The 25,534-nt window shown below is 43.1% G+C and overlaps 1 protein-coding gene across 1 annotated transcript in view; it reads left to right on the top strand.

The window, feature by feature from the left end:
- fat4 (FAT atypical cadherin 4) overlaps positions 1-25,534 on the top strand; it is a 104,527-nt gene that overhangs the window by 37,289 nt on the left and 41,704 nt on the right. The window contains exon 2 of the mRNA XM_020509301.2: positions 23,306-23,437. Coding sequence (XP_020364890.1) covers positions 23,306-23,437 — 132 coding nt within the window. The remainder of the gene's footprint in view (positions 1-23,305; positions 23,438-25,534) is intronic.

Below are 25,534 nucleotides of genomic sequence, written 5' to 3'. Positions count from 1 at the left end.
GAAACAGGTACAAAGTATCTATATCCACAGTAAAACGAGTCCTATATCGACATAACCTGAAAGGCCGCTCAGCAAGGAAGAAGCCACTGCTCCAAAACTGCCATAAAAAAGCCAGACTACGGTTTGCAACTGCACATGGGGACAAAGATCGTACTTTTTGGAGAAATGTCTTCTGGTCTGATGAAACAAAAATATAACTATTTGACCATAATGACCATCATTATGTTAGGAGGGTAAAGGGGGAGGCTTGCAAGCCAAAGAACACCATCCCAACCGTGAAGCTTGGGGGTGGCAGCATCATGTTGTGGGATGCTTTTCTGCAGGAGGGACTGGTGCACTTCACAAAATAGATGGCATCATGAGGCAGGAAAATTATGTGCATATATTGAAGCAACATCTCAAGACATCCGTCAGGAAGTTAAAGCTTGGTCGCAAATGGATGTTCCAAATGGACAATGACCCCAAGCATACCTCCAAAGTTGCTGCAAAATGGCTTAAGGACAACAAAGTCAAGGTATTGAAGTGGCCATCCCAAAGCCCTGACCTCAATCCTATAGGACATTTGTGGGCAGACATCGAAAAGCGTGAGCGAGCAAGGTGGCCTACAAACCTGACTCAGTTACACCAGCTCTGTCAGGAGTAACGGGCCACAATTCACCCAAACGTATTGTGGGAAGCTTGTGGAAGGCTACCCAAAACGTTTGACTCAAGTTAAACAATTTAAATGCAATGCTACCAAATACTAATTGAGTGTATGTAAACTTCTGACCCACTGGGAATGTGATGAAAGAAATTAAAGCTGAAATAAATCATTCTCTCTACTATTATTCTGACATTTCACATTCTTAAAATAAATTGGTGATTCTAACTGACCTAAAACAGGGAATTTTTACTAGGATTACATTTCAGGAACTGAGTTTAAATGCAGTTGGCTAAGGTGTATGTAAACTTCCGACTTCAACTGTATTTGATGCATTTACCACATGTTTTAATCACACACATCCAAAGGACATGGTGTCAGCTTCTCCTGATGTCCCATGTTCGTGCTCCATCCATCGACAGAAATGACATAAACCCGTAATTTTCACTGAGACATATATTTTTTTATGTTAGGCAGCATTGTGTGTTTAAGGTCAGCATGTGTCTCTTAGTGAGGTTGTTTGTGTGTGCCTGCGTGTGTGTCCGTTCATGTGTGTTTAAGAGAGAGTGACAGCGGTCTTGGCCTATGAAACTGATACCGCATTTTGGCAGTGTCGGTGACAACAGCTATCAATCCAACAATTTTCATGTAGTATCACTAATAGATATTCAGTCATGAAGGAACACAGTCAAGTTTTACACACAGAACTTTTCACACACTATGCATTTATGCCCCAACAAACAATTGTTGAATGGGATTATGACAAACCTCAGTGCTCTCACACTGTGAAAAGACCATCCATGTTGTGGTGTCTATTTCCTACGAACTCGTTTGACCCTTAGCCAAAAGTATCCGATGTATGCAGCTTTCAAAGCGAGTGCTTTAGATAATTCCATTCCCTGGCTGTCTGACAGGGAATGGAATTGGATTCATCTGGATTAGTGATTTCATTCAGTGGATTACTTTAGTAACCTGCCATTTAATTGAACAGTATACTGTTTAATGAGTTTGTATCAAGGTATTGCAAAGAGCCAACAGCTACAGAAGCTTTCAGAGAAAGAAAACATTTTAGGCATCAAATATGAAATGCAAAATGTCAAATAAGATTACTTTCAAGAGTACATTTAGTATGAAAACCTTCATAATAATATATTGTCCTTAAATTATGCAAAATTCTTGTCAACGGACGTCATTAATCACCTTCAATGTTATTTTGATGCTTGGCCAGTTCTATTGTTAAACAAAGGTGTAAAGAACCAGGCCCAACATTACCATCATAAAGCTTGTGCTAGGGATATCCCACATGAAAGAAGATATCAACTACAGTGGAAAATAGCAGAGGGCTAAAGAAGGGAAAGGGGTGAGTGGAAGAGTAATTAGGAAGAGAGAACCCTTAACGGGTCTCTATGGGTGTGCCACAGGGTTCAATTCTCGGGCCGACTTTCTTTTCTGTATACATCAATGATGTTGCTCTTGCTGCTGGTGATTCTCTGATCCACCTCTACGCAGACGACACCATTCTGTATACTTCTGGCCCCTCCTTGGACATTGTGTTAACTAACCTCCAGACGAGCTTCAATGCCATACAACTCTCCTTCCGTGGCCTCCAACTGCTCTTAAACGCAAGTAAAACTAAATGCATGCTTTTCAATCGATCGCTGCCCGCACCTGCTCGCCTGTCCAGCATCACTACTCTTAGAATGCGTGGACAACTACAAATACCTGGGTGTCTGGTTAGACTGTAAACTCTCCTTCCAGACTCACATTAAGCATCTCCAATACAAAATTAAATCTAGAATTGGCTTCCTATATCGCAACAAAGCATCCTTCACTCATGCTGCCAAACATACCCTCGTAAAACTGACCATCCTACCGATCCTCGACTTCGGTGATGCCATCTATAAAATAGCCTCCAACACTCTACTCAACAAACTGGATGCAGTCTATCACAGTGCCATCCGTTTTGTCACCAAAGCCCCATACACTACCCAACATTGCGACCTGTACGCTCTCGTTGGTTGGCCCTCGCTTTATACTCGTCACCAAACCCACTGGCTACAGGTTATCTACAAGTCTCTGCTAGGTAAAGCCCCGCCTTGTCTCAGCTCACTGGTCAACATAGCAGCACCCACTCGTAGCACGCGCTCCAGCAGGTATATCTCACTGGTCACCCCCAAAGCCAATTCCTCCTTTGGTTGTCTTTCCTTCCAGTTCTCTGCTGCCCATGACTGGAACGAATTGCAAAAATCTCTGAAGCTGGAGACTCACATCTCCCTCACTAGCTTTAAGCACCAGCTGTCAGAGCAGTTTATAGATCACCGCACCTGTACTTAGCCTATCTGTAAACAGCCCATCTACCTACCTCATCCCCATACTGGTATTTATTTATTTATTTTGCTCCTTTGCACCCCAGTATCTCTACCTGCACATTCATCTTCTGCTGATCTACCATTCCAGTGTTTAATTGCTATATTGTAATTACTTCGCCACCATGGCCTATTTATTTACTTACTGTAACTTACCTCATTTGCACTCACTGTATATAGACTTTTTGTTTTCTTTTGTTCTACTGTATAATTGACTATATGTTTTGTTTATTCCATGTGTAAGTCTGTGTTGTTGTATGTGTCGAATTGCTACGCTTTATCTTGGCCAGGTCGCAGTTGCAAATGAGAACTTGTTCTCAACTTGCCTTACTGGTTAAATCAAGGTGAAATAAATAGAAAATAAATAAAGGAGAGGAGGGGACAGCTGAGAGGAAAAGACAAATCCAAAGTAGAAAGTAGAAGAGAGGGTTTGAGGAGACAAAAGTAGAAAGGACAAGAAAGAATTAAAGGGCAGAAGAGGAGAAGAGAAAGGAGGAGGGAAGAGAAGGTGGAAAGAGAAAGGAGGAGAGCAGGGGAGAAGGAAAGAGAAAGGAGGAGAGCAGGGGAGAAGGAAAGAGAAAGGAGGAGAGCAGGGGAGAAGGAAAGAGAAAGGAGGAGAGCAGGGGAGAAGGAAAGAGAAAGGAGGAGGGAAGAGAAGGTGGAAAGAGAAAGGAGGAGAGCAGGGGAGAAGGAAAGAGAAAGGAGGAGAGCAGGGGAGAAGGAAAGAGAAAGGAGGAGAGCAGGGGAGAAGGAAAGAGAAAGGAGGAGAGCAGGGGAGAAGGAAAGAGAAAGGAGGAGGGAAGAGAAGGTGGAAAGAGAAAGGAGGAGAGCAGGGGAGAAGGAAAGAGAAAGGAGGAGGGAAGAGAAGGTGAAAAGAGGAGAGCAGGGGAGAAGGAAAGAGAAAGGAGAAGGGAAGAGAAGGTGAAAAGAGGAGAGCAGGGGAGAAGGAAAGAGAAAGGAGGAGGGAAGAGAAGGGGTAAAGAGAAAAGAGGAGAGCAGGGGAGAAGGAAAGAGAAAGGAGAAGGGAAGAGAAGGTGAACAGAGGAGAGCAGGGGAGAAGGAAAGAGAAAGGAGGAGGGAAGAGAAGGTGAAAAGAGGAGAGCAGGGGAGAAGGAAAGAGAAAGGAGGAGGGAAGAGAAGGTGAAAAGAGGAGAGCAGGGGAGAAGGAAAGAGGAAGGAGGAGGGAAGAGAAGGGGGAAAGAGAAAGGAGGAGAGCAGGGGAGAAGGAAAGAGAAGGAGGAGGGAAGAGAAGGGGTAAAGAGAAAAGAGGAGAGCAGGGGAGAAGGAAAGAGAAAGGAGGAGGGAAGAGAAGGGGGAAAGAGAAAGGAGGAGAGCAGGGGAGAAGGAAAGAGAAAGGAGGAGGGAAGAGAAGGGGTAAAGAGAAAAGAGGAGAGCAGGGGAGAAGGAAAGAGAAAGGAGGAGGGAAGAGAAGGTGGAAAGAGAAAGGAGGAGAGCAGGGGAGAAGGAAAGAGAAAGGAGGAGAGCAGGGGAGAAGGAAAGAGAAAGGAGGAGAGCAGGGGAGAAAGAAAGAGAAAGGAGGAGAGCAGGGGAGAAGGAAAGAGAAAGGAGGAGAGCAGGGGAGAAGGAAAGAGAAAGGAGGAGAGCAGGGGAGAAGGAAAGAGAAAGGAGGAGAGCAGGGGAGAAGGAAAGAGAAAGGAGGAGAGCAGGGGAGAAGGAAAGAGAAAGGAGGAGGGAAGAGAAGGTGGAAAGAGAAAGGAGGAGAGCAGGGGAGAAGGAAAGAGAAAGGAGGAGAGCAGGGGAGAAGGAAAGAGAAAGGAGGAGAGCAGGGGAGAAGGAAAGAGAAAGGAGGAGGGAAGAGAAGGTGGAAAGAGAAAGGAGGAGAGCAGGGGAGAAGGAAAGAGAAAGGAGGAGGGAAGAGAAGGTGAAAAGAGGAGAGCAGGGGAGAAGGAAAGAGAAAGGAGAAGGGAAGAGAAGGTGAAAAGAGGAGAGCAGGGGAGAAGGAAAGAGAAAGGAGGAGGGAAGAGAAGGTGAAAAGAGGAGAGCAGGGGAGAAGGAAAGAGAAAGGAGGAGGGAAGAGAAGGTGAAAAGAGGAGAGCAGGGGAGAAGGAAAGAGAAAGGAGGAGGGAAGAGAAGGTGAAAAGAGGAGAGCAGGGGAGAAGGAAAGAGAAAGGAGGAGGGAAGAGAAGGGGGAAAGAGAAAGGAGGAGAGCAGGGGAGAAGGAAAGAGAAAGGAGGAGGGAAGAGAAGGGGTAAAGAGAAAAGAGGAGAGCAGGGGAGAAGGAAAGAGAAAGGAGGAGGGAAGAGAAGGGGGAAAGAGAAAGGAGGAGAGCAGGGGAGAAGGAAAGAGAAAGGAGGAGGGAAGAGAAGGGGTAAAGAGAAAAGAGGAGAGCAGGGGAGAAGGAAAGAGAAAGGAGGAGGGAAGAGAAGGTGGAAAGAGAAAGGAGGAGAGCAGGGGAGAAGGAAAGAGAAAGGAGGAGAGCAGGGGAGAAGGAAAGAGAAAGGAGGAGAGCAGGGGAGAAGGAAAGAGAAAGGAGGAGAGCAGGGGAGAAGGAAAGAGAAAGGAGGAGAGCAGGGGAGAAGGAAAGAGAAAGGAGGAGAGCAGGGGAGAAGGAAAGAGAAAGGAGGAGGGAAGAGAAGGTGGAAAGAGAAAGGAGGAGAGCAGGGGAGAAGGAAAGAGAAAGGAGGAGAGCAGGGGAGAAGGAAAGAGAAAGGAGGAGAGCAGGGGAGAAGGAAAGAGAAAGGAGGAGGGAAGAGAAGGTGGAAAGAGAAAGGAGGAGAGCAGGGGAGAAGGAAAGAGAAAGGAGGAGGGAAGAGAAGGTGAAAAGAGGAGAGCAGGGGAGAAGGAAAGAGAAAGGAGAAGGGAAGAGAAGGTGAAAAGAGGAGAGCAGGGGAGAAGGAAAGAGAAAGGAGGAGGGAAGAGAAGGTGAAAAGAGGAGAGCAGGGGAGAAGGAAAGAGAAAGGAGGAGGGAAGAGAAGGTGAAAGAGGAGAGCAGGGGAGAAGGAAAGAGAAAGGAGGAGGGAAGAGAAGGTGAAAAGAGGAGAGCAGGGGAGAAGGAAAGAGAAAGGAGGAGGGAAGAGAAGGGGGAAGAGAAAGGAGGAGAGCAGGGGAGAAGGAAAGAGAAAGGAGGAGGGAAGAGAAGGGGTAAAGAGAAAAGAGGAGAGCAGGGGAGAAGGAAAGAGAAAGGAGGAGGGAAGAGAAGGGGGAAAGAGAAAGGAGGAGAGCAGGGGAGAAGGAAAGAGAAAGGAGGAGGGAAGAGAAGGGGTAAAGAGAAAAGAGGAGAGCAGGGGAGAAGGAAAGAGAAAGGAGGAGGGAAGAGAAGGTGGAAAGAGAAAGGAGGAGAGCAGGGGAGAAGGAAAGAGAAAGGAGGAGAGCAGGGGAGAAGGAAAGAGAAAGGAGGAGAGCAGGGGAGAAAGAAAGAGAAAGGAGGAGAGCAGGGGAGAATGAAAGAGAAAGTAGGAGAGCAGGGGAGAAGGAAAGAGAAAGGAGGAGGGAAGAGAAGGGGGAAAGAGAAAGGAGGAGAGCAGGGGAGAAGGAAAGAGAAAGGAGGAGGGAAGAGAAGGGGGAAAGAGAAAGGAGGAGAGCAGGGGAGAAGGAAAGAGAAAGGAGGAGAGCAGGGGAGAAGGAAAGAGAAAGGAGGAGGGAAGAGAAGGTGGAAAGAGAAAGGAGGAGAGCAGGGGAGAAGGAAAGAGAAAGGAGGAGAGCAGGGGAGAAAGAAAGAGAAAGGAGGAGGGAAGAGAAGGGGGAAAGAGAAAGGAGGAGAGCAGGGGAGAAAGGAGGAGAGCAGGGGAGAAGGAAGGAGAAGGAGGAGAGCAGGGGAGAAAGAAAGAGAAAGGAGGAGAGCAGGGGAGAAGGAAAGAGAAAGTAGGAGAGCAGGGAGAAGGAAAGAGAAAGGAGGAGGGAAGAGAAGGGGGAAAGAGAAAGGAGGAGAGCAGGGGAGAAGGAAAGAGAAAGGAGGAGGGAAGAGAAAGGAGGAGAGCAGGGGAGAAGGAAAGAGAAAGGAGGAGAGCAGGGGAGAAGGAAAGAGAAAGGAAGCTAGGAGACTAAAGAGGAGGCTCAATTGAATGTGTCTCATGGCCTCTCTCAGCCTCTCTCCCCTCTCTTTCCCTCTCTCTCTCTCTGCCTCTGTCTGCCTCTCTCCCCTATCTCTCTGCCTCCCTACCTCTCTGGCCAGTGCCAAGTGGTGGTTTCGAGCTTGCGTGCCGCGGTCTGGGGGAGGTGGAAGTGGTGGCTGCTCCTGTCTTTGACTAGATCATATGTGACATTGTAAGCCCTTTTACCCCAGCGCAGCCCTTCTTAAATTCTCTGTCCTCCACTGATTGACATCGACCAGACGATCGGATTAAACCAAACATGTTTTTGTGTGCGTTTAGTTGAATGAATAAAGTGTGTTTGCAACTTAGTGTCTAGAACGTTGGGTTAAATAGATAGAATATAGTGTTATTTGTTGCAAAAGTATTCGTTGTTTTTATGTCAGTACAGTCATGGTTGTAACGTGACATGAACAGAATGGCAGCCATCTCGGATTTTGAGTTTTCTCACGGCATCTTAAATACCTGATTGTTTCTTTGACAGTAAATACTGTGGGGAATAACCCTGCCTTTTGCCAGCCCCTAAAGACAAATGCTTTATTTGACTCATCTTAAGACCGGAGAGAAAACATACAGTATCTCACAAAGGTTGGGGATAGACATTAATTGGTCATTTTTGTGTGTGTACTGTCACGAAGGTTGAGTAAATGTTGAATTAGTAAGTAAATGACTACGGTCCATTTAGTTGTGTGTTTGTAGGCGTGTACATTTGCTTTCTGTATATCTTGGATTGCATATCCCAAGGAGCATTGTCAGCCATTGTTATGTCAATGACTTTCAGTATTTTTTGCCAGACTAAACAATTCCTTCATTAATAAACACAACTGTATTTATTGTGACGGACTTAATTTACAGTGCTGGATTAGCCTTCCCACTACAGTCACCAGAGAGACAGTTGGAATGTTGTCTGAGTATTTATGCTCAAATTCTCTGTAAACCACAAACTTTTTATTTTGTACAGTTTGTCTACTTGTGTAATAAAAGGGGGATGGTTTTGGTGAATAGCAATACAAATGAACAACAGAGCCAGTCCCCCCATTCTCCTTTCCTCCACCTTCTAGAAAACTGGAGAATGGAGGAATGGATGTAAAATAGATGTCAGGGTTTGCAGTAAAGGTCAACTAACCAATGACAGTGTTGTGCTAAACTGGGGTCATGACCCCACAATGCCAATGCTCTTCTGACCCTGTGAAGTGACCCCAAAATCCCCAGAAAGCCCATAGATGTTATGGATGATAGCAAAGACAGAGAGAGGAGAGCAGTAGCTAGCTAAATCCTCAGTAGGGACGTATGAGTGGCTTCCTACCCCATAGCTCGTTCTGTGGGTTCATGAGTTCACAATTAATCGTCTATATAAGTTTCTTGAATGGGAATTGAGACGGATTGTTTTGAAGCCTTTTCGGCTGCAGTCAAGCGCACCACGAGAAAAAACAGGGTGGCTCTGAAGCTGGATCTTTTTGAAACATTTCCTTTTTGTTCCTCAGACAGGCCCAAAGGGAAGACCCTACTGCTCTAGTCACCAATTCAGCATGTGCCAAACTAAACATGCTAACTAATACTAACTAAAATAATCCAACACTTGTCTTCTAAACAGCATTTTCTGGTTTGAAAATAATTGGAAACGGGTCCAAACTGAGTCTGACATGTTTGTTCTTGCTGAAGAGACAGTAATTATAATGACCCATTTGAGAGGTTCCAACAGGACACCGTGTACATCATTCATTTATGCTATTGGGACAGTGAGCCCTTCATGCTACAGACAGTAAATCAAGAGGAGATTGCTTCAAAGGAAGGTTACTCAGAATAACGTACTTAGAAGGGATGGAAAGTGTCAGTATTTGGAAGATGTGCATCATGTCTTCATAAAAGAAACTTCATTTTTTTGAAGTAGCAAAGATGTACATTTTACATGGAAAATATATAATAACAGTCCTTGATATTAGTTAACATGCACTGGCAACATGGTGGAGCCATTTATGTTTTAATCCAGTAATGATCTCAGTGATTCGAGAGCTCATCTTTAGCCAGTCGATTGCTTCCCATGCTAGCACTGACGGCGGCTGAAGTGCATACGAATGACGAGTTATTGACGATGGGTAGTATTCAGAGAGAGCCCATCTTCATGAGTGAACACTAAACATTAAACTCCTTTTGAGGGTGGTTGAAAAGCAGGCTGCTCAGTGGAGAGGAGAGGCTAGCTCCAGCACCAGTCTGTTGCTACGAATGGCCTCTGTAGGGGGGAAACTGTCCCTTATTGTCAAGTTCTTTGGCAGAACTCTTTCAACAACAACAAAAAAATTGTCTCATGTTTAATGCATCAACATTTCTCTTGAATGTTTTTTTTGTTGCCCCTCAAAATGTCTTCGGATCAGGCCATCTTGCCAAACGGTTCCTGTCAGGTTCCTAAATGACCGACGCAGATGTATGGGTTAGGAGAAAAAAAATGGGTTATTCTTTGGATCAGGAATTAACAAATGTAATTGTATGATTGAAGCAGTGTTTAACTCACGCTAGCTCTTCAGTAGTAGTTGCAGTAGTAGACTAAGGTCCCTTAATAAAATCTAAAACGTCATTGCACATATGCTAGGCTAATTCTTTCAACTCAAATGAATAACCATCCTAGTCTTGTTACTTCTGTATAATACTAGTGTAGTGTATGATAATACTGTCACAGATGAACGCTGTGTACTTCAATTTCTTTACCAAAAAGCTAGCAGCAAGTCTCTCGGAACTACATTTCAACAACTTTTTCTACATTATCATCATAATTTGTTGTCTGGGACTGAAAAAAAGTTAACTCGGCAACCTGTTAGTGACTAGTAAACACATACAAGTGTGATTGTGGTTTGCGATTTGCATGTTTGTGTTCTTGCAGCGATCCTGGAGCGACTGTTGGCCAGAGCATGTCTGCTCCTTCCGAGTTCCCTCGAAGGCTGTTAAACAGTCAGGGAGCTTGGAGAGTCGCCGGCATGCACAACCATTCCTGATTAGGTACCGGCCGCTGGGCTCTCTTTCTCTCTCTCTCTCCCTCTCTCTTTTTCCCCTCACTCCTCCCTCTCGCTGTCTTTCTCTGTTCACTCTTCCCATTGTTACTGTTTTCAGGGGTTTTCACATGAACAGTGGCTGCAGGGGGTGCCCAGAGCTGTTCTCACACAGAGTTTGTCCTGTTTTAGATTTAATCACTCCACACACACACACACACACACACACACACACACACACACACACACACACACACACACACACACACACACACACACACACACACACACACACACACACACAGTCACGCACGAGCCGGAGGGTACACGCACACACACACTACCCTCCATTCACCCTTGTAGAATAAAATGCACACAAGATTTCAGTATCCTTCCTCCAACCCCAATCCCTCCTCCTTCCTCCAACCCCAATCCCTCCTCCCTCCTCCTTCCTCCTTCCTCCTTCCTCCCACCCAATCCCTCCTCATTTTTCACCTTCCCAATCATGTTCTGTTAGTGGACTGAGGAGAGGTCATGTGGTCAGGCATGTGGTCAGCTCTTGCCTCCCCTGATGCCCTCGAAGCCACATCAGGGCCCTCACTTTTTAATGACAATTTCTTAGCTTCCATAATAGTTTAACGTGACATACATCACTGAAAATAAATGAGCAGCCTCTGCAGATTTGACTGTCTTCCATGCATAGTTTGGCCAACTCCAGACGAGCATATCGCCAGTGCCTTTTCTGCTCCCTGCTTCTGAAAATCTTATGCATCAATCACTTGCGGACAGCAACTATTAAATGGATGCCGGAATAGTCTTTAAAGCCTTCTCCTTCCAGAAGTCTTGGAGACTGACTTTGGCTTGAAAGAGACATGCCTTGTATCTGTATCCCTTAGATTTAGTAGTTGTCTTGTTGAAATCCCCTGGGTTGAACTTGAAACTGCATGCAGGGGCACTCAGTATTATCTTCCAGTATTTATGATGACTCTGAATCACTATCAGTTGGCAATGGGAAAGACATTTGTACTGTACTCTGTCATTTTTTCTTCATCAGTTTTCAAGGGTTAACAGCAGGCAGTGGTAGGAAATGGTTGAGTTGGTTGAAATGGTTGAGTTGAATTTTTGCCAATATTTTTTTATGAGCAATTAGCATAGTGTTTTATTCCCCCTATTTCTTTCCTGCATGCTCAATGTGGTTTGAATGCGATAGTGGATGGTGATAGTGAATAAACTGTAGTTCTGAGGCCATAGGCTCACGCAGGGCTCGTAGCTCCAAGATGGAGATGGAGATGTTCTCCCATAGCAGTCCATTTCCATTTTGTCTGAAGCCCAAGGAAGACTGATAAAAATGTTTTTTTGTAAACTTCAAAGCAGAATTTTTGCAAATCCTGTTTTAGTTTTTTACCTTATCGTTCTCTCTTGGTGAGAAATAAGGTGCGCTTGTTTTGATGTTCTTAAATTTCTCTAACCTTTTATCGTTGGGATATGTCGTTTTTAGGCTATGGTGGTTTTGAGGATAGCTTTGTAGTAAAGGGGTAAAGGGGTAAACTTTGTCTCTCGTCTGTTTCGTTAGCTCTGATATAGTTCAACTACTAATTCAACTTTCCACTAAACTCTCCCTGGTACCAACAATATAGAAGAAATATGACTGTTTATGGAGAAAAATAGCAGTGCTGCATTCACATTCTGGATAATGCAAGACCTTGGACCATTAAAAACGACAATTCGTCATGATTTGTTTCAAGTCTTTATGTGGGGAGTACTCAACAACGAGCCCAGAAACTCTATGAAACAATACTCTGGTCCAAAAAGACTATGGGTTATTAGTTTAGGATTATATATACCTCCTAAACACATTGAGGGAACCTTGCTTGGCAGAGGCTGCAGGGGGTTTGGAGGGCCGACTGTAGACAAACTATCTTTTAACAGTTGCTGAAGTGCTCCTCTGAGAGGACGGTGATCCTCTTTATTAAAGCCACTTGTCCGGCATTGTCTCTCCACCACTCGTTGGTTACATAAGAACGAGGTGCTTTGTGATCGTTTGCAGGCACTCTTGTTTTGTTTAGTTTTCTCTCTCCGTGGATTTTTTTTCCGGCTGGAGAAGATTTGGAAGCTCGGGGGATAGGACCGTATTCTGACTTCTCCCCAGCACTGTGTGTTGGGGTCTGGCGGCGTTCCAGCTTTGTCTAGCTTTTCCCCGTGTACATTCCCAGTCCTGGCACAGTCCAATTCCCATCTCTGGAGCACACGCCGCCGGCTGCGGTCAGGAAGATTGATCGTGGCGGGGGCTTTTGTTTGACAAATCAAGCCAGTCGTGATTGCGTATGTGTAAAAAGCAGGAGGATAAGATAATTTATACCTGAGCCGTCACCTTTATTATATGCTTATGTTTCCTTTTGCTCTTAAAAACCAAGCCTGGAATGGCACTTGGAGTTGTGCTTGACCCTCGGAACTCGCCGGTTCCTAAGCCGCCATGGCCATAAATCTGGGGCCCAAAAAAATCGCTGACGTTATATCTAAACAGTGAAATGAGTAAAGGACAGAGGGAGAGAGAGAGAGAGATGGGGAGAGAGAGTGAAGATAAAGTGAAATAAAGATGGTCTTTGTCTGCAAGTCTCAGGAGCCACAGGAAATAAATAATGTTGAATGTGCCGTTATATCACCCCAGTCCGCCTTTACATTCTCTGAGCTATAGCAGGGCATTCATCAGACGTGCATGGTTCATGACATACGCTTTTCAGATTAAGCAATGCAAACACAGACACCGGGCCTGGGGTTTTCTAGAGGGTCGGCCATCCATTCCCAGAATCAGGAAGATGACAGAACCCTTCAAACAATACAGTGCCTCTTAAATACTACTGAATCTCATGGAAGGGTATGATGTCACTAATGCATAGGGTTGCCATGGAAGGTGTGTTCATTGTATGAAATGACCATCTTTATTCATTCAAGTTTAGTTATTAGGATCCCCATTAGCTACTGCATATGCAGCAGCTACTCTTCCTGGGGTCCACATAAAACGTACAAATACCTGACAAAGTACAGAATAGTTATAGACAAGAACAACATAACATATTACATTCAATTGAAAAAAATAAAATAAATTAGAGTTATTGCATTACATTTAAAATTACATTACTTTGAAAATAATACATGCAGTTACATTAGGAAGATACCAAGAGACAACAAAAATACTATTTACACACTATTCCTATATACATATTAATATTCTTACAGTACAGTTCAATTAGATCTCTTGAAAGAGGAGAGGCGCTATGATACAAGATGTTTATTTTTTATAAGTGTCTTGGCTGACCTTAGTAATGGGTAGTAAGAAGGTGGATTCAGTCCATAGCGCCAAAATATTACCTGCATTCACAGTGAATTGAAAATGACCTTTACATTTTAACCACGCTAAAACGGTGATCTTCGTCGCTACGGATTGCATCCATTCCTTAGTGCTTGGAAGTCAGAAGTGAATGTGAGATGCTCCAGTGATGGCTCCATTTCCTTTCTTTCCCAACATGCTCTCTGTCCATACTCCAGCTACCTCAAGGCCCTGTTGAATTATTGGCCAAACATAACAGCAGATGAACGTAATTTCACTGAAAACAAATAGTGCAGTCGGCCTCCGCCAACGTTTAAATTTTATTTTTTATTTTTATAGAATCAACACGTTTTAAAGGTTTTAATATCGAGTTCATTTTCTGGCGATACAAACATTCTTTGTATCCTTTATTTTATTCAAAGCCAACGTCTGAGTAATGTCTTTTAACTGCTCATGATTTTGGCCTTGTGCTATGATGAAGTGTTACAGTGAAATAGCCCTGGTGATCCAGGTTTTCGGCACATTAGTTCCAAGTACACTACTGCTACAAAATCATGTTTTGGTTATGTAGAATGGAATTATTTAATTTTCAAAAGGCCCAAAAATGATGTGCTGGAAGTCGATACTTCCAAGAACTTTCACCTCAAGCCGTCAACAATGTCTAATGAGACCTGTAATCATTTTGAAATGATAATTCTCCACACGAGACGCACCCCTTTCCCCTGTCAGTTTTCATGATCAATTGAACCAGACTTGGCTTTCCAACATGTTGCATCAGAAGTTATAGTGTTAGAAAAGAGAGACGTTACCTTGCTGATGTTTCTTTTACTCTTTTCAGGTGGAGTCTTTGCCATCACAGTAATGAGTAGGAGTAACTGATGTGTAGCTTATTACTCATCTTTAATGCAGACCAGCATTTAGTTAATTCATTAGCGGCCCCCTCCACTGGTAGAAAACTGACTGACTCACTAACTCACAAAATATGTGTACTGACTATAGGGGGTAATGTCTTTCCTCCATGACCCCTTCCCCCCTTCCCCCCCCCCCCCCCCGTCACCCCATCTCTGTGCAGTCATCTTGGCACGGCTGCAGGTATGATGGGGGGAAAGTGTGTGTGAATCACTCCCAGTGGTTCCACCTTTTACAATATGGGGATGATTAGAAGGGAAATGTAGTGTGCTCTCAGGGATGCAGGCGATGCCTATACCATGGAAACCAGGTCCTGTGTTTCTCCTCACCGTGCACCACACGGCTCAAGCGCACCAGGATGGAGTGGCTGTTTCAGTACATTTTGTTACTGTTAGTGAGAGGGAGTGAAACCGTTCAGTGTCTGAAGTCTCAGCCTTTTTTTGCTTGAAGATATGGTTTGTTGAGACTGCAAATTGAGCTTATGAAGTGTTTAAATCCCGCAAGGTTCCTAATAGCTCAATGGATGAAGTGTGTGCAATTCTTCTCTCATAATTGGCTAAGGGCTAGAATGTTTGGCCAGAAGGTTGAATGGAATGGTACATGGAGGATTTTATGAATCATCTAGAAGAATAGGAATCCACCTCACTGTGTTAAGAAATATGTGCCCTTGATTTATCGATTTGACCGACTAGACTGTGTGAACAAGAAATCCTCTGTCCAAGTTGCAGGCTTAGACGGGCGTAGACCCTGGCAAATTGTCCTTGGCCACTTAAGGTATCATAATCGACAGCATTCAGGAGTGGCTCGGCCTGTGAATCATTCATGGCAGGCATAAATAATGGAGAATAGCAGCCAGTTAGCAGCTGCAACTCGAAATAGTAGTGGCCTGAAACACAATATTTTCCCCTGTAAACTATGTGTTTCACCTGTATCACACCGGGGCGTCTGGGCTTGAGTGACAGGTTTGAGCAGGGGAACGAAACAACTCCTTCCTCCCTCCAGACCTCGCTTCATCTTCTTCTGATTAATTTTTCACCAAAGCGTCTTTTTGATATCTCTCACCCAGGGGATCTTGGGCAATGTAAACTATAATTATTTCTCATAACCGCACATCTTCTCTAATTAGTTCACTCCTCTGAACTGGACCTTGCATTTTTTACACGTCAAGAGGACATGGTTGGAAGATAAATATGCATTGTTTGTTGACTTTGCCGAGTCCCTCGGCTCTGCAAGTGATGTCGTCTCCCGTCTTGTTTTTACCGTGTAAATGGCGCCCCAGCCATGAAGGCCGGCGAGGCCCCACGTTAAGTCTTGTTCTCCAATTATCTGAACCCGAGGTCAGATCCACCACATCCTCATCCCAGACAGAGACCACTGAACAGTCCAAAAACTCTGATTCAGAATCAGATTAATAAGCGGTGAGCGTGGAGACACGTTGTAATCATAGTCTTTTCAAGACTGCTCTTGGTTTTGGACAGCGTTAGTAAACATTCAGACTTACAAATCCAATTTTCATCTGGCTTTGGAATGTGTGAATAAAAATTGTTATAGCAAAGCAATGATAGTGCTCAAGTCATCAATGAGAAGGATCTCAATTCAATATGTTAAGCCCTTCTCTGTCCAGGCGTCTTAAAGCTTTTCAAACTGGGTCATCTGTAATGGGCTGCAGCTCTTGAAAAGGGTCTGGATGGTGGCATTTACTCGTAGATCCTGCATGCGGCTTGTTTTAGAGTGGATTTGCAGGAGCACGTGAGGTCTGTTTTTCCTGTCAATGGCAGGCATGAATAGACTCCTGTATCTCCCCCCTCTTGGTGGTCCTGCGGCCTTGAAGCCAATTGTCTGCATAGTAAATGCCTGTGGGGGAAACTTCGGTTGGTGGACGTGATGCAAAGTTGGTCGCGTACTAGGGCTGGCCCTATTTAGTCGACTGGACGATTGTTTGGTCGATAGGCTGTTTTGGCAACCAGTGTCAAATATATATATATGTGTGGCACACGAGACACCTGTTTGACTCATGCCTGTCTGAGTCGACTAATCCATTGCGGAGGCCACAGGAATGGCCCACCATTCCAAACCCATGTTTGTTTGGTGACAATCATTTCTGTTAATGCATTCAATATATTAATTATTACAGTCTTACCGTTTTTAGTTTAGGAATGGACAGAGCGCACAACCTGGGCTACACTTGTGAGGAATAACTTTTGGTTTATTTCATTCCATTTTCAATTTATTCATTGTCTTTTGTTTGAAGCGCTCCTGTTAATCTTGAATAAGGACATGCACCTGATTACGCAGAGAACTAGGCCTACCTGGCCTTTGCACGAATGTAGGCTTAGAAATGTGTCTATTTGGGGATCTGATGCTATTGATGGTTATCTTAACTCACCGTCACTGTGGATATTCTCAAAGGAATGTTTTCTTTGCCTCTAAAAACAAATAAACAAAGTCTGTTTTTATATCCTTTGATAATGATAATAGTTCATCAATGTAGTCTATTTGAAAAATCTTTCCAGCTCTCTCCCTTTCGATAACTACTCAGCATGAAAGAGGAAAAAATGTCATGCTCTGATCCGGTGGAAATGTCATAAAAAAAAGGCCTGCCTGATTACTTCTTATCCCTTGTGCAAATAGCCTACAGCTGTGTCTGTCTGTTCCGGAGCTCACTGGTACAGGAAACTCTTGAGGACCCAGCATATTTTATACAATGTTGCAAGTTTGCTAGCACAAGCTTCAGGCCTGACCCAAGTTAATAGTTGATACAATGTTTCAAGTTCCTTGCAGACTGGCCATGCAGAGCCAATATGATTTATAGGATATTTATTTGTATCATATTTTTTACCTGCGCGCTGCAATGTTTTTATTTGTTGGCTTTATGTAGGCTATTTTTTACGTATTGGCAAAGGCAATAGAAGTTACTTTTAGATTTGTATCATTTTCATTTAGATATAATTTTGATTAACCACATGACATTGATTTTGAAATATGTGACTCACCACCTGGATTCATTCTTATGTAGCAAAATTTGAATTTCTGTTTTTTACACTGGATCAAAGTAGAGACTCATAGCTACAAAATGGTATATCATACACCACATTTGAGGAAACAATGGGAAAGTAATTATGCTTTGAAAGTTGATACATTCGTAAACTCACTTTTGAGAAAAGGGCCTTTGAATGTTTTGGTACCTACTAGAGAGCTCTACTTTGTCTACACCCATTCAGCATTGTTCACACCCTCTTAAGCCAGCCCCACCCATCTCTTTAAGGATTCACATGAGGTCATGTGCTGAAGACTGAAAGTGGTAGTAGCCTACAATAAGGAAACATTCCAGGTAAACAGAAGTGTCCAGATAAAAATATTTGATAAATATTAGATATTAGATGATGCTTACCCAGATACAATTGTCTAAATTGATGGGTCATGTGAAAGAAATGCTATAACCCCCAGCCACATCCAGTGGTAGAAAAAGTACTACATTGTCATACTTGAGTAAAAGTATAAATAATGTCAAATTCCTTATATTAAACTGTATTTAAAATTGTATATAAAAAAAAGTATAATAATTTGATGGATAGCCAGGGGCACAATGTACTTAGGTATCAAAAGTAAAAATATAAACCATTTCAACTTCCTTATATTTAGCAAACCAGATGGCACAATTGTATTATTTTTATTGACAGATAGCCATGGTCACACTCCAACACTCAGACATGATTTACAAATGAAGCATTTGTATTTAGTGAGTCTGCCAGATCAGAGGCAGTAGGGATGACCAGGGAAGTTGTCTTGAGAAGTGTTTGAATTGGACAATTTTCATGTCAAAATGTAACAAGTACTTTTGGGTGTCAAGGAAAACGTATGGAGTAAAAAGTACATTATTTTCTTCACGAATGTAGGTGAAGTAAAAGTTGCCAAACATATATTTAGTAAAGTAATGTACAGATACCACATAAAACAACTTAAGTAGTACTTTAAAGTATTTTTACTTAAGTACTTTACACCACTGCCCAAATGCCTTCACACCAGCACATTAGCATACTTTATATACTGGTGAGGTACACATCTACAGTTGAAGTCGGAAGTTTACATACACCTTAGCCAACTACATTTCAACTCAGTTTTTCACAATTCCTGAAATTTAATCCTAGTAAAAATTCTCTGTCTTAGGTCAGTTAGGATCACCACTTTATTTTAAGAATGTGAAATGTCAGAATAATAGTAGAGAGTGATTTATTTCACCTTTTATTTCTTTCATCACATTCCCAGTGGGTCAGAAGTTTTTGGTAGCATTGCCTTTAAATTGCTGCGTCAAATATTTCGGGTAGACTTCCACAAGCTTCCCACAATAAGTTGGGTGAATTTTGGCCCATTCCTCCTGACAGAGCTGGTGTAACTGAGTCAGGTTTGTAGGCCTCCTTGCTCGCCCAAGCTTTTTGAGTTCTGCCCACAAATGTCCTATAGGATTGAGGTCAGGGCTTTGTGATGACCACTTCAATACCTTGACTTTGTTGCCATTTTGCCACAACTTTGGAAGTATGCTTGGGGTCATTGTCCATTTGGAAGACCCATTTGCGACCAAGCTTTAACTGACTGATGTCTTGAGATGTTGCTTCAATATTTTCACATAATTTTCCTGCCTCATGAAGCCATCTATTTTGTGAAGTGCACCAGTCCCTCCTGCAGCAAAGCACCCCCACAACATGATGCTGCCACCCCTGTTCTTCACGGGTTGGGATGGTGTTCTTCGGCTGGCAAGGCTCCCCCTTTTTCCTCCAAACATAACAATGGTCATTATGGCCAAACAGTTCTATTTTTGTTTCATCAGACCAGAGGACATTTCTCCAAAAAGTACAATCTTTGTCCCCATATGCAGTTGCATACCGTAGTCTGTCTTTTTTATGGCGGTTTTGGAGCAGTGGCTTCTTCTTTGCTGAGCGGCCTTTCAGGTTATGTCGATATAGGACTCGTTTTACTGTGGATATAGATACTTTTGTACCCGTTTCCTCCAGCATCTTCACAAGGTCCTTTGCTGTTGTTCTGTGATTGATTTGCACTTTTTGCACCACAGTACGTTCATCTCTAGGAGACAGAACGCGTCTCCTTCCTGAGTGGAAGGATGGCTGTGTGGTCCCATGGTGTTCATACTTGCGTACTATTGTTTGTACAGATGAATGTGGTACATTCAGGCATTTGGAAATTGCTCCCAAGGATGAACCAGACATGTGGAGGTCTGCATTTTTTTTCTGAGGTCTTGGCTTATTTCTTTTGATTTTCCCATGATGTCAAACAAAGAGGCACTGAGGCCTTGAAATATATCCACAGGTACACTTCAAATTGTCTCAAATGATGTCAATTAGCCTATCAGAAGCTTCTAAAGCCATGACATCATTTTCTGGAATTTTGTTTGTAAACTTCTGACCCACTGGAATTGTGATACAGTGAATTAGAAGTGAAATAATCTGTTTGTAAAAATTTTTTGGAAAAATGAGTACATGTCCTAACCGACTTGCCAAGACTATAGTTTGTTAATACAAAATTTGTGGAGTGGTTGAAAAACGAGTTTTAATAACTCCAACCTAAGTGTTTGTAAACGTCCGACTTCAACTGTACATGTAATCAGGGGTAAAGTGGCTGAGCAGCAGGATAACACAAAACAATTGCAGCAACATATGACTGGACCGTCCAAATCACGCATGAACTAAGGAATCTATATTCGGAGAGCCTTTTTCTGTCCTGCCCTTGACTTTGGTGCAGGGCATGTGATGTCCATAGCCTCTTTGTCGACAAATCTCCCTGATATTGTCAAAAAGATGTTGTCTAGCTGTGTCCAGTCCAGGTGGAGCTTTTACTGGCAGACCATCTATGGAAGGAAGGATGTCAGCATTGCGCAGCAGCTGAAACCTGGTCCCGACAGTCTGAACGCTCCTTGGAGACAGCACCAGGCTCCAGAGCATCAAAGCTGTAAAACAGGGAATAACAAAAAAATCTGAAGACATTACAACCCTGCACCACATCAATTCAACTCCCAGGTTTAGATAAGAATAACCTCATACAAATAATAATTTTTTACCTGAAGTGCTGGTACTGCTTGTTCTGTGCCAGCGGCCTGAAGTACGGAGTCAGGTGTTGTTGCCAGCCATAGCTTTCCACCAGCACCATACCATCCTCCAGTCCAACCAGCTCTGGGTTATTGACCCCTGTCACAGTGCTGTCCTTCACAACACCAGCAATCTCAGACAAAGTGTTCACTCTGGTCTGTCTGAAGCGCGGCTTGATGAGGTTGAAGCACAAGTCAGTGGCAAACTTGGTGTGGCCTGTGATCAGGAAGTGAAAGTCCAGATTGTGGTGTAGCTTGCACATGTTCCACCAGGCACAATACCAGAGCACAAACCTGTTCTTGTTTTGGCCACTGAAGTTATCACATTTCAGGTCCACACGTTTTCCCAACTCCGTAGTTGGTGAAGAAATGGTGCATGTAGTTGATGACTGCGCTGCTGCCTTTTCTTGCTTGGGCCAGCTCTCTTTTTGATGACTGTATGACTGGTGGATTAGTCAGGCGTTTTCTACTGATTAATGCTGAAAGACAAATTCCACACAAACATTTCAGATTTATTATACAATAGATGCGAAATGGCAGAGATAACATCACTACACACAGTTCATTCAGGTAGTGTTAGCTACTGTAGCTAGCCAGCCATCTAACATCAGCTGACTAGCTGATAACAAGCTTTAACTAGCAATACAAACCAATTGTCATAGCTAGCTAAAGTTACCAATAAGTTCAATGTTAGCCAGCTAACATTAGGCTATATCTAGCAATGCGAAATGGAATTCTGAGAAAACATCGCTAACGTTACACACGCTTCATTCACATAAGTTAATGTTAGCTAGCAAGCCAGCCACCTAACCTCAGCTAAAGTTAGCTAGCTAACAGCAATCTATAACTTGGGATACATGGATGAAAGCTTCACGGCAGACTGCCACCCCTTTTATAAGACATCCTGTGTTGTTTCTGTTTAGTTTGCACAGCTTGTTTGGCCCGTTGTGTTCCACTGATTCCACTGATTCGTTATAAAATGAGTCAGCATTGCATGGCATGTTCGTCATCCAGAAAGTAGTCCATCACAACTTATTCCCACTGACCTTGGTCGATAGCGCCTTGTAAATTCAGGGAAGCAATGTTATTGAGAGCAGTAGCAACATATTTGTAGTTGTCCATGGCTAACATATCTTTCAAGAAAACTGCAGTAGAAAGGATTATTTACGCATTACGAGCAGCTCATTTTATAGACACAAGATGCAACACCGCAGACCAATCCAAACTCATCTCTCGGCATGTCCAGCCCAATCATTATCTCAGCCAATCATGGCTAGCGGGAAGGTTGCTGACTTTTTCTTTGGCTAAACCAACTAGGCTCACAATTTAATAATTTAACTATTTGTATTTACAGATGACATACACCTTTGATATTAAGGCACATGAAAGTTCACATGTTCGAGAAGGCATTTCTGCCCAAAAAAAAGCATTTTCATAAAAAATATCCTGTGAAGTCGTGATTTGCGACATACGCCTAGTTTCCTGAATTGGGTCACATATGAAGACTATTCTAAATTATTTTGAGATATGAAGACATAAATTAAATGAAGCTGTTCCATGAAAATATGCATATGAAAATCATAACTGGCACGCAAATCAGTAGAAATGGTATGATAACTTGGCACTCCAAATCGAAAAGGTTGTCGACTGCTGGTGTAGCCTATTACTGGCAACTTCAGGAGTTTAGTGTCAGAATCTGTGAAGGCCAGCAGCAGGAGGCAGCGGGAGGAGGAGGGTTTTTTCTTCTGGCGAGACTATATTGATCTCTGGCTCCCTCTTTAGTAATTTGTGTCTTAATTTTTAATCGCAATGCTTAAAGCATCAGACAAACTGAGTAACCTACATATAGTCTATATATGGAAAAATACATGTTTAAAAATTTTGACCCATCGATTCGTCGAAAGAACCCACGACTCTCGGTCAACCAAGAAAATTTTTTGTTGGGACAGCCCGATGTTTCTTGCTCCAGCAGTGCAGTAATATGTAAAGGATTATGTTTCTAGCTCCAAAAGTGCAGTAATATCTCAATCCTTACGTTTCTAGCTCCAACAGAGCAGTAATATCTAGCAGCACAATATCAATATACACATGATCCAAAAGGTATATATATTGTTTTTGGGGCCTATTGCGCCTCAGCAACGCACATCAACCCGCACAGTGGCAGATTCAACTGTAGGACTGAATAAGACTGCATAGAGGCAAATAATTACCATAATCACTGTCAACATTAATGGATTTGGCAACACTGGAGAATTCAAACCCGACTTTTCCATATTTATAGAAGCAATAAACAAAGAATGCAAACGGAAATGTCTGTTATGATTCAACGTGAACACTGTTTACTGGCATTGAAATGCATATTTGGGTTAGGCGATGAGATTGGATTGTGGAGTATGAGTGGAAATGTAATATTTATGGGCTCGACACAATTTGACACCATAATATCTCTATCTTTCTCTCCCTCTCTCTCCCTTCACCTCTCTCTTTCATTATGCTAAAGATACCACAGAATGGTTTTGGGTTGTGTAAAACACTAATAAGAAGTGTGTATCTCCAGGCAGTAGTTGAATACTGTCTGTACACTGTGTAGACGTGTGTGTAAAACCATGAAGCAGCTCCCTCTCGATGGAACTGTCCCAGTCTAATGCATTGATAACTACACTCTACATTTGGCATCAAACTACCATTGATCTCTACACTTGACATCAAAATAAGACTATTCAGAATGTGAATATGAAACACTTGACATTTCAGTAACTCTCCTCTCCTCAGCCCTCTGCAGTTTTATGAAGAGTGGAAGAATGATCACTTGTCCCTGCTGGGCGCATATCTGTCAGAAATGCGAGCAGGACGTTTCGCAGTGAACCTAACGGCTATAGCAGGCATAGTTTGGCACTGTTTTCATGGAAATGGTGGTGTTTTTCTTTCTCTCCAGGTGGAAATTACGCTCCAGGACGTCAACGACAACCCACCTGTTTTCCCGAACGATCTTCTTGACGTGACCATCGAAGAGAACATCAGTGATGGCTTCAAGATAATGCAGCTAACAGCCACAGACGCAGATGAGGTAAAGTCTCCCAGGATTGGCCTTTTCTAAATTCTGTCTTCTGCCTATTTGAATGGAACTCTGGCAGATAACTCCCCCGTCCCCGTCCCCCATGCTAGAGGGAAGGATCAGCCAAAAGGCAGCCATTACAAGAAGTAAATGTACAAGGCATACCGTCGTTATCTCTGTGTTACCATCAAAATCAATGTTTTTTTTATGTACATCTTGACTAGATCTGGTGCCGCACTTAAATGTAAAGCGCTCAACCTCCTAAATATACTACATTGCTATTATCTGCATATAGGAACTTGGAAAAGAAAATCTGGAAAGGAGCAGATGTGAGCCTCTGTTAAGGGATTTCTTAAAGTGGCTGCAGGTAGAAACGTAGTTTCCAATATCCCAAAAATGAAATAACAATTCCGTCCAATTGATGCGTTCTGCAATTATTTTACCAAGTATCTGACCACAGCCACTGGTGTAATGCAGTTTGATCAGTCACATTCCTGAAGCCCAAGAAACAAACACTAGAATCCTAGTACATATGGAAATGAAAAAGGTTTATGAATGAATTACTGTCAAAATTATTTATGAAGCGGAAAAAAATTGACAATCGATGATGGGCGCATGGGCCTCCAGTGCTCGTGCACCCTTACTCCTTGAGGTTGTCTGGTACACCAGTGACCACAACTTGTAGTTGGAGAAATTACAGCACTTTTTCTTGCTCACACACACAGACACACACGATCACGTGTTACATGAGATGGCTAGGGACCACAGGTGTCACCGAGCCCTGAGGAGAGCAGCTAACAATTGACTCCTTGCGCCGGGCAGATTGTCCCTCCGCGGGCCTCTGTAGTTCACATTACATCACTGACTTCACCCTTGATTAGAAAAAGGCTCCATCTTTCGCAGCTTAGGCAGGATGTGGACATAAAATCCAGCACTGAGCGAAAATCAGGTCCTCCCAGTATCTCCAAGGCCTGCGGTTCCTTGGCCCTGCCAATGAGACAGGGGATCTGAATGGAAAGAACTGGGGCCATTGTGAGGAGGGATTAGTGTGTGAGAGAATATGCACTCATACTTAACGTTAACTTATGAGGCCACACATTTTTATTACACAGCTGTTACCTCACCAACCTCACCAGTTAGAATGTGAGAAAAATCACAGTCCATTTCTGGAATGGTCATTGTATTCGGGAATAGAACTTTGACTGTAAATCCTGGAGTCAGGTCAATATTTTGACTAATAGGGCGTTTTAAGGACATTTGAGTAACTTCTCTTGGACTCAAGTGAACTTGAACTCGGAGCTCTGATCTTGAAGGATTTTAAATGAAATGGACTTGGACGGTTTCCGTTATTTTCTTTATCACTTTTTAGTCAAAATCAAAGGGAAGAAAGACTTGAGCTGTGTTCCAGTAGTATCAAATAGCTGCCTTCCCTTGCCTCCTCTCCTTCATGACCACTGATCCAAAAGTACCTGAAAGGGGAAAGCAATATGATGAAACCTATCCAGTAATTTGACCTATTATGGGTCATGAAGGAAATTATAGTTGGAAAAGGCTCTTGTTTAGAGTATTGGGACGCAGCCTCGGACAAAGTAGTTGCACTCAGATATGATCATTAAACTGAACTCCAGATAAAGTTGGCTAATTTCTGCCCACATCCTAACGCAGGAAGCGCAAGTTGCGCTGGCACTAAGCGTATGGAATGCATTCAGGCCCTATTCAGAAATCCCCATGTGATCCACGGAGCCGTAACCAGGCGTGGCAAGCTGTTGGCCAGCAAACTGGCTGAATCCCATCCAATTTAACAGTGCTACATATGGGAGTCATGTGTGAGCATATTAAAATGCTGTTTCTATGCATCCGTTTTTCGCTACTCCCGAAACGAAGGGAACGGTTGCATTCAGTTTGGAAAAGAAAAATAATAAAGCTTTGCTCTCTCCTGTTATGAAGGCCTCTTTTGGAGAAAATGGTTCTCACCTGATTATTTGAAAGTATCGAAAAAAAGCTGCACTTTTTGTATTTTTGGAGAGAACATTCTCGTTTTATTAGCATTCTGACACAGAGTGGAAAATATGCAGGTACCAATAGCAAGCCTAACTAAGAAAAGTATCT

The sequence above is a fragment of the Oncorhynchus kisutch genome, linkage group LG19 (assembly GCF_002021735.2).
Source record: "Oncorhynchus kisutch isolate 150728-3 linkage group LG19, Okis_V2, whole genome shotgun sequence".
NCBI lineage: Eukaryota > Metazoa > Chordata > Actinopteri > Salmoniformes > Salmonidae > Oncorhynchus > Oncorhynchus kisutch.
This window is presented reverse-complemented; position numbering and strand designations above follow the sequence as displayed.